The 13,283-nt window shown below is 37.2% G+C and overlaps 1 protein-coding gene across 2 annotated transcripts in view; it reads left to right on the top strand.

Annotated features, from left to right (window-relative positions):
- The window catches only part of LOC126817268 (protein Wnt-4), a 31,149-nt gene that overhangs the window by 11,694 nt on the left and 6,172 nt on the right, over window positions 1–13,283 (top strand). For both annotated transcript variants that reach the window (XM_050544085.2, XM_050544087.2), the window contains one exon: window positions 10,345–10,601. In XM_050544085.2, coding sequence (XP_050400042.1) covers window positions 10,345–10,601 — 257 coding nt within the window. The remainder of the gene's footprint in view (window positions 1–10,344; window positions 10,602–13,283) is intronic.

Raw genomic sequence — 13,283 nt, 5'->3', positions numbered from 1 at the left:
TTGTTTATCAACAACTCGGTGCAAATTGTAATATAATAAAGTTCACGTGACATCTCCCGCTATTTATCTGAACATAGATTAAAGAATAGAAATGCATGTTATATGAAAGCACTAACATTGTAAATGGCGATCCAAACTTACTAATCACGATCTAGAAATAGTGTAGAATAAATGTGAAAACTAGACGATGAATGGTTTGCTAGGTGAAATTCTCAGATCAACTTGAAGTTTTATAAATGAATTGAAAATTGGATTGATCTCATGGGGTAATTATGGTGAGACGTGTCCTAAAAATATTTTTGCACCACTCCGCTCCGCACCAATACAGTTCACCTTGTTTGGATCCACCAAACTCTCTTCTTTACACCACCCCACCACCCCCTAAGAAAACTAAAAAAAGCTAAAAACAAATAAGTGATAAATGAAACGGGGTTTAACGTGCAGTGGGAAAATTTTTCCCAAACAGCGGCGCTACGCCCTAGCCTATCAATTAAATAGTTTAACGCCCTACCTTTCTGCACCAACTGGCCTATTGAAGACGTAGTAACTTATTATATTCGTATAGAAATCATTGAAACACGGGGATTAAATGAAACGCATTATGCTACACGATTCGTGTACCAATGGTAAAATGTTTATTTTGTCTTAAATATTAGATATTAGAAGCCTACCTTTTGCCGGTAAGATCACAACATCAATGTTGATTTAAATTGACAAATAATTCTTGTTTTAAATGGGGAAGATTTTGGATGATATTGATTTAGAGACTTAGCTCCTTTAACTTTCTACATTTGTATGCAACAACTGGGTTACAGAAGACAAAGCCTAACGACTGACAACTTATGATATACGTATATTTATAAAGATATCACCGAAACACCGGGGATTAACATGCTTAACTGGCACATAGATAAATTCTTTTTATTGACACATTTCTACACTTAATTGAGTGTAAAACAAATATTAGAGATAAAGAAAAAAACTATGATTTAAACAACATACACGGCAGCCATAAATCATTAAAGCGGTTAAGGGACGGATTATTGTTGAGGGAGAGATTATTGTGATTTATATATTTTCACATAAATTATAATAACGTAACGAGTTTTGTATGGCTATCAGCTGATGTTGTTCGTAGAGACTTTGGAATCTAGAATGTGATTTGTGACGAACGTGGTCTACCCGTGTACGCGTTGGTGTGCACGTAAAAGAACCCTTAGAATTCGATGAAGAGTAGTCGGGAACGCCGCTGTCCGGACAAAATTTCCCTCATTAGCCCGGTTGGTGCAGAAACGTAGGACGTTAAACCCCATTTCATTTTGTTATGAACGTCTAGCCTACCAACTATGCTTATTTGCTCCTAAAGTGGTGGATGCATTAGGGTGTGGGGGGGAGAAATGGGGTTTAACGTCCACTCGACACAAACTAGGTCATTTCGGGACTAACATATGGTTTAATTTTATTTCAATAATTCGCTTGCGCATAGTGGTCTTTAGCAATGGGAGGAAACCAGAGGAACGGGGGGGGGGGGGCGGGTGTGCCCATTTCCAGAAGCCATCACTACATAGGAAGTGGGCTATGTAGAATATTTATAATACGCGAAGATGTATAATTGAGTGAATGAATGTTATCACGAGATACCAGCCTATCTTAGTAATATTATAACTTTATCTAAACGCCACATAAAACAAAGGGCGGACAACTCTATGGAGATTTTATCACGATGACGTCATACTGTTAAAACAAATGGCCGTTTAGAATTATCGTAATGTTCAGTTTGTTATTGGGTAATCTCATTTAACCCTAATTATATGTCTGGCTTCTTGTTGGAATCCTCCATATTTTAAAATTCAAATCAAATTCATATTTAATGAGAATTAACATTCATATTTAATGAGAATTAACATTTTTCTGAATCTACAGGACTAATGAAGACGGACATACACTATAGGCTACAGTGTGCTATAGGAAATTTTGGCTGGGCAGCGGTACTACATCGAATTCCAACCGTGAAGGGATCTTTTATGTGTACTCATACGTGTACACGGGACCCCGGTGTTTCGTCACACCAGAACAACTAACACTACACGTTGTTCCTTGCCACGCCCTCATCTTCATTAGCCCAGTCGGCGCAGAAAAGTAGGACTTTAGACCCCATTTAATTCCAGCCAGGCCCTCGGTCCCTCACCACTGACAGGGGGTGGGGGGTGGGGGGTCGCACTGGAAATAAACAGTAAAAGTGTTATACCTGGGCTATGAATTGTTGATATTTTGATCATTGTTGGATCTAGAAACCAGCTTGTGTTGCCGTGAAGTCAGACAGACGTTATTCGTAATTATTTCAGGTATTTCAGTTACCTGGTTTCTACCTGTCTGTAATTTTAACTAATTTTGGTATCAGTTTACCTGGTAATAATCCACCTAGCTCTATTCTGTTCAAATAACTTCCAAACCTCATAAATTTATGCCTTCAGACATTTTGTAGATAAAATCTCGAACGATAATACCTTGATATCTGGTAAAACTAAACTCGCCAAATAAACGACGCACTCCCTTGACATAGAATGTGAAAAAAAGGCGCATTTTACTAGAGCCAAAAGAATGAAGACTGACTTATCGTCATCTCACCCACCACTCGGTCATTTTGAGAGGAACACGTGGTTACATGGGAAATGCCTACATTTCAACGCCCCCAGCTCCCTTGTCATAGAGTGGGGTGGGGGTTGGATGAGTCTGTCACTGTGTCAATTGGCGTTGTTTCGATTCTCCGGTTGTACGTGACAAGCAGTAGAGTCACCTGTCAAACCTCGTGGGTTTTCTCCGGGTCCTCCGGCTTCCTCCCACTGCTAAAGATCCCCTACGCGCAAGCGAATTATTGAAATAAAATTGAACCGTATGTTAGTTCCGAACTGACCTAGTTTGTGTCGAGTTGACGTTAAACCTCATTTATCTCTCTCTCTCTCTCTCTCCCTCTCTCTCTCTCTCTCTTCTCTCTCTCCCCTTGTCACGGGTTCCTCTGACAAGTGCGAATCAGACTTGAACAATTCAGAAGAAAATTAATTCCGACTCAAGATGGGCTACTTATATTAGGTAAAGATACTGTTGCTAATGTGTTGCGCGTAAAAGAACCCCCATTAATGGCAAAATGTCCTTTGGTTGGTGCAGAAAAGTGTCATTACTTATATTAGGTCATGGTGCTGTTGTTATTCTGTTTTTCTTATATTAGGTTATGAAAGGAGCTAAATCACTAATATTTGGGAACTAGAAATTGACACAAATGGGTCGCAACGCATTACATAATAATGTAATATGAATGTATATAAACTGATTTACATTCAGTCGTTTCATCTGCTTTCTTATATTCGGTTATGATACGGTTGTTTAAATTGTGTTGATGTGGTCTAATTTGTAAGAATTACAACAGATAATCAAATCCAGTTGATCTATAATTCAATCTTCAGACCAGCTGTTTATAAAACTTGTGTCTAGGTCAAAGGTGAATATAGTTGAGGTGATGAAAAGATTATCAAATTTTACCTACTCGACCAGGTGTTGAAGATGATTGACGGATGATATAGGTGTTAGTATGGCAGGTTGGAGAGGGGTTACCTTTTAGATCAATCTACTCATCGTTCGTATCAGTATAGATTCTGACCACCCATCTTCTCCAACCAGTACTCTCTCTCTCTCTCTCTCTCATAGACTGATTTTATATATTTCATCAACCCCTATGAGATTGTCAAAGACCAGTAGACTGACTCACATAGTCCCAATCGGATTAAAATACAGATCTATATTTCGTTTCGTTTTATTTTTTTATATACTTTCGATGGCTAACACTACATGAAGATGTGACCGGTTGCAGTGAAAGGTCGCATCAGAGGTCATACGAGCGGCTTTGAACCCTATGACGTCAGACATTTGATTAAACAATCAGCGTTGATGTTTCTAGTGGGTTACACACAGTTCCGTGCACCGCACACCAAAAACTTACCGTAATAGACCGGTTCATTGGCTAATCCCTCACATCATTTGATATATTTGTTCAACCAGCATGACAACATAAACTAGGTCATTTTGGGACTAATATATGGTTCAATTTTATACCAATAATTCGCTTGCGCGGAGGGGTCTTAAGAACGTGGGAGGAAACCGGTGGACCCGGAGAAAATCCCCGAGTTTGGTAGCGAGATACAAATAGGGTTTAAAGTCTACTAGATATATTATTTCGGGGCGGGATTTGGCAGGCGACCATACTAGTTATCACGTACTAGTGTAGGAATCGAAACCCCACCAGTTGACTCAATGACGGACCTGGTGATCTAAACTCTCGTCACAATCGGCAGCCATGAAACCAAACTGGCTAGAGGGTACTGAAGCAAGAAATCCTCCATCAAGATTTAGAATGTAAAACAGTAAATTGATGGAGTTCATTCTGACTCCTGTCATCGTAGATAATGTTGCCAATTCTCACCTAACAGAAACCTGACCTAAATCTTCAACCCCGTGACCCATTTTACCACTTCGAAATTAAAACAGCATCATATCAAAATAAGATAAAATAAAATATGTATTAAGGCGGAGTAAGATATGTGGACATGTTGATGTTTCAATCTGTTTGTCAAGTTGTTGTGTGTTAGGTTGTCATCCTGGATTATTAATCACACGTCAAGTAGTGATGATCACACCTATTTATGATAATATAACACGAGATAAATCACACGTCTTTATTATTGTCTTATTCTTTAAGTGACATTTAGTAACTGAACAGATAAATAAACTATCAACATAGTTATGGAAAAAAGCTACAGATTTATTTAGTGGACGTTTCGAAGAGTATTCTCTCAACGTTTTCAAGCTAATATTCTTTCATTAGCTTGAAAACGTTCAAAGAATACTCTTCAAAACATCTCCTAAATAACTCAGTAGCTTTTTTCCATAACTATGTTGATAGTTTATTTATTATTGTCATAACAATAAATGATGGGGTGTCGACTAAAACACCACCTTATAAATAAAAATAACAATAAACACATATTATTATGTACTTTGTGAAGCTGGGATTCTTGCTTCGAGTCAGGTCATTTGCACAACAGTGTGCTGCTTATCTTTAAATATGGAACTCGATGAGTAAGGCGCTGCCTCACTAACCATCCAGGATTCGGTCACCTGGTGGTCCTAGAGAGAAGACCTGGCAGGGGACAGCGTCAACTCGTTGCGGATGGACCAAAAAACGGGGCGCCTTGTACAAACTGGCGTGTACGTTAAAGAAATTTTGAAGGTTTGAATTTGATGAAGGTAGGCAGAAACGCCAGTGTCCTTGTGTTTGTACGCCTTTCGTATCCCGGTTGGTGAAGGAAGGTAGGGCGTTACACCCCAGTTCATTTAATTTCTTATGATCCCGAATCATAAGAATATTGCTTTCCGCAGAAAAAGATCATTGGACCTTCGTCGTAGCTCACTTCCAGAAATGACGTGGGGGTTGGATGTTCGAATGGTTAACACGTGCACGCTGTGTCATAAGGTCTGTCATTGAGTCAACTGGCGTGGTTTCAATTCCCCGGTAGGGTCGCCTGTCCGACCTCGTGGGTTTTCTCCGGTTCCACCGGTTTCCGCCCACTGCTAAAGACATCTACGCAGAAGCAAATTATTGAAATAAGATGGAATCATGTGTTAGTCCCGAAATGACCTAGTTTGTGCCGAGTGGACGTTAAACCCCATCTCTCTCTCCCTCTCCCTCTCTCTCTCTCTCTCTCTCTCTCCAGGGATGACCACGGTCCCATTTAATCTATGGTTTTAAAATGGTGGTAGCAGACAACAGACACAGAAGTAACTCAATTCATCTCACATTTTTACAGATCGAAAATTCAAATTAAAGCTAATCTTAGGTTTGGGTATTCATTCTGTGTAGAATGTGCTGGGTCACGACTCGCTGTCGGCCACGATCAATTGTTATAATTCGTGGCCATATTGACAAGAGAACATCCTGGGATAGGCGTGGGAGTGGCCGTTCCAAACCCTCACAAATACTTCCAATAATCTTTTAGATAAATAGGCCAGACGAGAGACGAGAAGACAACGACTATCCAATGTTTACCCTTCAGAATATATAACGTCTAATAAAGACTGGATAATCCACTCGGCAAATTATATGTTCACGGTCAATCATGACGTTTGATTATTGCCGGTGGGGTTTTAATTCCGATTGATTCTAGCTTCCTGAACGTCTATATAGTCCGGGCTTTATTATTTAGTCATGGATTATCTTTAGATCCTATGAGTATATTTCATCACACGCTAAATGTATAAATACACTTAAATCTGGCTGTAATTGTCTGTGCTGTAACGATTTCAAATCAAATATCTTGAGATGGGCTTGATACTAATCTTTAAATAAATTTGGTAAAACTTGGGTTGTTCACACGATGTAATTAATGGACGGTGTTAATCTACCCCTTATTGCCAATTATATCTGGATTAAAATTAATTCAATTCATTTATTAAACGAGGCTGTCCATACGCGAGAATGTTTATTTCTACACGGTGGAACTAGTACCACCATACGGAGCTTGGTCGCCACTTCCGCCATCTCGCCCTGTTATTTCTTTTCTTGGAAACAGTATCTTTGAGATAGGAACTGACCAACTGAGTTTTATTTATTTATTTTGACCGGACTTAGGCGTTTCCGCCTACTCATCATTCAAGTTTCAAAAGTCTTTTAGGGGACCTAGGTCTTTGGTCCCGTCCGAAGGACTAGACGCTCGTTCTTGCCAGACTCTCTGTAGTCGGGAGACAAAAAAATAACCCCAAACAAAGTAGGCTATCTCAAATCTCGGTGATCCAGTCCCTCTTTTTGTCCTTCCCGAACGACTAGATGCTCGTCTCTGTAGTCCGAGACAAAATAAATCCAAACAAAGTAGGCTGACTCAAAACTCGGTGATCCAGTGGAGAAAATAATAATAAATTATAAAATGGTGAAACGTGGATTGTCAGTTGATATCTTACTGTAGTCTGTGATATACCTGGGTGTAGTAAGTCTAGTCTACCTATAATATATCATCACAGGTAGAAGTGTGAAAAGGTAGGAGACAGGTAACATTACTCTCTACACCTACCTGTATACACGTTAAATGACCGTGTCATCCACCCTACTGAGATACCCGAGAAGGTCCGATGTCGACAGATGAATGAAATGAAAGATTTAATACTGAAGTTAAATAAACCCGTCATTCCAGATTCTCCGACTCGTCTATCATTTCTAGCAGTTGTTGATGGCCATTTATCCGTCACCCCTCGACGTCTATAGTAATATATTATATCTTCTCACTAGGGGGCGTTATCGTCTATTATTATTAACACCAGGAGGCGCTGTTGACTAAATTAAAGTCTTGTCATAACTTCACACGTCAGTAAACCAACAACAATCTTTTAAAAAAAGATAATAATAAAGTTATCTGAAGTTGTATGATACAAACTTAAATAGACATTAATTCGATTATTTCTCTCAAAACCCATTTTAATATTTTCCTAAACAATATTTTATTTTTGATAGAAATTAGGGAACAGACTTGACCTATGGGGAAACACCCAATTCTCTCGGCGACGTGTCTCTTTAAAGGGAATGTTTGAAGTAGTTCAATCAAGTTTAAAAATATTTTTCTCCCGGTAAGATTCAGCAGGATTTTTCTGTCTGGTTTTCCTTTGTCTACGGTGTATTTGGAGGGGGGGGGGGGTACAATGAAGGGCGTCTAGTCGTTCGGATGGGACGAAAAACCAAGGCCCGTCCGTGTACTTGTTTGTATGTACGAAAAAGAAATCCTTGGCAGTTGGAATTTCTCTCATCTCACTGTGTTTCGTATGCTCATCATGATTAACACAGTTGGTGCAGAAAAGTAGGACGTTCAATCCCGTTTCATTTTATTAAAAATAAAAATTTTCCAGAAAAGAAAAGTATCAAACCCGTTACTAAATATCAGAAATATTGAAGCCTTGAATAATCAAGGTTATAAATGACTTAACCCGACCTGTGAGAAGACACCTCTTCAGGGATTACTATTTCATGCTCTATGAATTTGGTGATTTTAAACCTATTTGTTAAATGAAGCGGGGGAGACGAACAAGTGTCTTAAGCCGCAATTAACCGTAAATTAACCGTAAAACCGTTTTTCCCGAATTCGATGACAATGAATCGGATATAAATACCTAGGACAACATGTATCCGATTAGCTACGTTCTGAAAGGTGTTAATTGTTGAAACGCAGGTGTTGGTCGTCGGTTGATACCTATTTAAGGGTTTATTGTATGTAATGTAGCGTTTAATACCCACTTACTTATATCTAATGTACCGTTATACATTATAGTACATATTCATATTATAATAATACACACTCTTGTTCGCTAGTCTGGAGGTCGGGTGTTCGATCCTTGCATTGGGCCGAGAAAGTTCATCCAGATTTCCTGGCATGGTTCCCTCTTGTCAGTGATGCAGGACGGAGGGCCTGACAAGGACAGCTATCTAGTCGTTCGGATGGGACGGAAAACCGAGTTCCCGTGTACACATTGGCGTGCACGTAAAAGATCCCTTGACAGTTGGAATTCGATATAAGAGTAGGCCGCAGTGTCGCTGTCCGGGCAAACTTTCCCTCATAGCACACTGTAAGGCGTATGTCCGTCTTCATTAGCCCAGTTCGGAGTAGAACCGTAGGACATTAAACCTCATTTTTTTTATAATAATACACAGATATACAATAAAATGAAATATGGTTTAACGTCCAACGTTTTATACACTGACTGGCCATATGCCATACAGTGTGCTACGAGTGTACTTTAGTCTACACTGGCAAGGAGAAACCATACCAGAAATTACCGAGCGAACCCGAGCGACTGCGGCTCCCCGATACACAGGTAATATAGGCCTACTTGTGAACAAGCCTGTTAGAATGGGGATCGTACTTAGTAATGTTCATCCAAACAGTGGTTATTGCGCACACATGACTGCGTGTGACCGGAAGTAGTGATGCCAGAGATTGAGAGAGAGAGACAGATCGGGACTAGGTTTTCAATTGGGTCTCAAATCATATATCAAAATATACCCCCCCCCCCCTCCTCCCCCCCCAAGGCCCTAATCTACTTCATGACAAATCACAGGTATGGTCGAACTATTTGCATGCACAAGGAATCAGGCCAGACCGCGTACCGAGTCAAACTTCTATTTCTTTACAATATTAATGTATCATCTTTTAAAACGTAGATAAATTATAACCTACTTTAGATTTTCATTATTTATGATTATAACACAATGTTGGTTTGGGTTAATTTTATTTACAGCTAAATTAATATCAATATTATGATACATTTAACAAAAAAACAATATTACAGTCAAACAATTTGTTTACGGCTATATTAATATCAATATTATGATACATTTCACAAACAAATAATATGACCGCCAAATAATTTGACTGGAGTGATGGTTTGTTTATTTTATATATAGATATATAATTTGTTCTTGGGAAAATAAACAAAACTAATCTACATAGATAAACACATAGATAATTACATTCTGTCCTTCAAATTGTAACATTTATATTATAATATAATAGACAGTTTCCTAGACTCTCCCAGGTGGCTTTCCTTGAAAATAATTCACCTTCTCGTCTTTACGAACTTTCAAACTGGTGGATACGACTTGTTGATTTGTTTTAAACAATATTTATTCAAATAAGATAGGTATTGTATACATACATTGTAAAAAAGTAAGGATTCAAAAACAAGCCAAAGGCTTATATTAATTCGTTTTCTTATTAATAGGACTTGTTGATTATGACCTGGATAAGTTAATAAATGTCTAATTAATTATTAAAGATACATTATGGGAGATTCGATAACGAGTTGGCAGTTCTCACTATAATATTTAAAAACTAGATAATGTAAAGGCAATTTGCTCAAAATTTCATTCAAATTGATCCACTATGAACCGAGAACTAAGCGGTTGAAATTTCCGGCTAGCCTTGATCATCATTACTAAAGTCAGTACGATAAACAGCATAGTCTCGATTATCCATTTATTCGTTAAATCGTGAAGGAAAGTTATGCAATAAATCGGCTCATAATCCACTAAAGAGTTGATTATTGTCTGGATAGGTTAATAAATGTCTAATTAATAATTTAGATAACATTTCAGGCCTAAAGAAAGACGTGCAACAGACAGATTTAGCTCTTGCATAATGTATGTTTAATATAACATTTCAGGCCTAAAGAAAGACCTGCAATAGACAGATTTAGCTGTTGTATAATATATGTTTACTGTTGTATAATATATTTTTAATGTGTAATGTTTTTCAGGTATTTGGGTGTGTCCAGTTCGTATCAGTCACTAGTAGAGGAAATCAAACATTTACCGGGCAGAAAGAAATGTTCTAATTTAGCCTTCTTAGCTCCCAGACAGCAGGAATTATGTAGTTTAGAAGACAAAATTATAGAAGTTATCCATGAGGGGGCTTCTATGGGAATCGAGGAGTGTCAGTATCAATTTCAGACCAGACGCTGGAATTGTTCAACGTTTAATACAACAAATGTTTTTGGACAGATTTTAAAAATAAGTAAGTAGACATTTTGTTTTACAATTTCATAAAACAGCAGACAATAAGTGGTGCCAAGGGTTCAAATAACAACACAAATTTTTTTAACTGTACGAATTCCCCAAATAACAAGTAGTAGTGATATTCTCCTACACAAATCCATATAAATATTAATGGCTACTTTATGTTTATCTAAAAATGATCCAAGTATTGGTTGGACCGACGTTAAACTGTATGGCGTATACCCGTCTTCATTAGCCCAGTCGAAGCAGAACAGTAGGACGTTAAACCCCATTTCATTTCATTTTCATTTGCTATATCAAAGCCTATACCGATGCCTTTATTGGATTAAAACAAGGAATTTATATTACAAACCTTCATATCGCCGTTTTCTGGCAGTCAACAGTAGTGATAAAACCATCCATCCTACCCTGGTTCGTCAACAGAAGCGATAAAACCATCCATCCTACCCTGGTTCGTTTCATTTATCGAGCTATGAGGATAAACAATATGAACATAGTTTGGTCTATCTCAAAGAAGTTTGGCAAACATTGCAAAATTAACTCTTTTAAGTGTATGGAGCAAGTATTTGTATTTATTAAACTTTTGCCCGTGTTATTATTGCTGTGTTCATCAAGTACCGAGATGACTGGCCTGTGGATTAATCCAGCGCGAGGAATGTACGAAACTAATTTCACTTCCATCAAAGAACCAGAAAATTAAAACCAGTCATGCGTATAATGCTTTCATGTTTGTTTTTCTTAAATTTATTATCAGGCATTTAATGGAAATGAAAACCTACTTTACTTTCGTTAGCTTTCCTGTGTTCTGTCTTTATAAAAACGAATAAAGACGTCCGGTATTTTGTAATAAATTAAATTAGAATATTTTTTGCGATAGGCTATACCCACAAGATGGTGTGAAACTTATATTCTTAAGAATTATAATAGTTGAAAGTGTTTCATTGTGAACTTATCAAATCTGCCTGGGGGCACCACCCAAGTTTACCAACTTTCAAACAGATGTAAAGCGTAGGTTCACAAAGACGTATTGGATCGAAGCGTCAATCAGTTTTATTTGTCAAGATTTCGCATTTCGGTGCAAATTAATTTTTAATATAATACATAATAAATAATAACAATATTTGGGATAAACGATGGCTGAACACAATTGTCTATATCCATTGGAGATTTGGAGTTGAAAATATTATGACAAAAATTCGAATGAAACCGCAATATTTAATCTTGTAGATTTCGCATATTAGTGCAAAATAAGTGAATTATTTCCTAGCACGCATATATTTATAATATAATCACCCTGATATTTCACACAATAGTGTAAATTAAATTATTTTATAACGGAGACAGTTGATATTGAAAAAATTAGATAAAGTTAGAGACGATGATCGTTGTTTGGAGGGATTTTATTTAATCTCCTAGCAAACTACAATATTGTGAAAATTAAATCTCCAACAGACTTATAGTTACATAGATATAAAACAACGAAAATGTCACATCATTCGTCATCCTCAATCATTAAACAAGCCAGCCCCACCGATAAATGTTGGTACGATCTTTTGATGGGCCCCTTTTTAACCTAATCGAATCCAAGCCAGAATATTATCTACCGTTCATATTTTGATTTTGTGTTCTTAATTATATTTTTGCACGGATTCACTTGTACAGTGTGGTCTTGTCTTGGCAGACTTATTGCAAAGCCTAAATAATATGACTGATTTTGAAGCCGTCATAAACAGTCTAGCTAACATTTGAATATAAAATAAAAGTAGAAAACATACCGATACGGCAAAAATGTATCGATACAGTGTATAGCGGTTGATCGTATTACAATATATCGATATAACAATATTTTTGACATATTAGATATTGTCTGTACAATGCCGATGGAGATCATAGAATGGTGATCATTGACAAAAGCTTTAATAAAAACATCAATAAAAACAATCAATGGCTTTAAGCAATATTGTAAAATACATAAATAAATACATAAATACTTTAGTTAGCGCGATTTAGAATGTTAATAGATTTTCATGAGCAAAACAGTAGAAATACTTTTTTACCATTTTTTACCTTTTCATGTTTCAAAACACCTGTTGGAAATTTGAAACTTTTGTTAGAAACAATTTTAGAAGAAAAAAAAACATGTTTCCCAAAATAAACTCATATTTTACACTTGTTAACAAATAAAAGCAGGAAGAAATAGAAGCGACTTGTTCTCCAGTAAAAAAACAGAAACGAGTACACAGATAAAATTATTTTGTGAAAGATTTTATTTTGTTTTATTTTCTCGTAGGCTTTCTAATTCAATCTGAAAGGATATTTTACAAGTGAATGGTAAAGATCCCCGTATAAAATACATTATAATAGCAATTGTTGTTAATTTATAACAAACAGTCTTTGCTTGGGGTTAAAACACACTCTATTATGGTCTACAATTTGATTCAAATACAGATCTTTATTTCGTTTCGTTTTTTTATACTTTCGATGGTCTACACTACTTGAAGATCTGACAAGTTGTAGTGGGACGTCACGTCAGGGGTCATACGAGTGGCTTTTGACTCTATGACGTCAGACATATGATTAACAAATCAGCGTTTATGTTCCTGGTAGGATACCCACAGTTCCGTACATCGCACGCCAAGAACTCGCTGCAACAGACCGTTTCCTTGGCTAATCCTTCAAC

This window comes from Patella vulgata, chromosome 4 (assembly GCF_932274485.2).
Source record: "Patella vulgata chromosome 4, xgPatVulg1.2, whole genome shotgun sequence".
Lineage (NCBI taxonomy): Eukaryota > Metazoa > Mollusca > Gastropoda > Patellidae > Patella > Patella vulgata.
The sequence above is the reverse complement of the archived record's forward strand: the minus strand, read 5'-3'. Positions and strand labels throughout refer to the sequence as shown.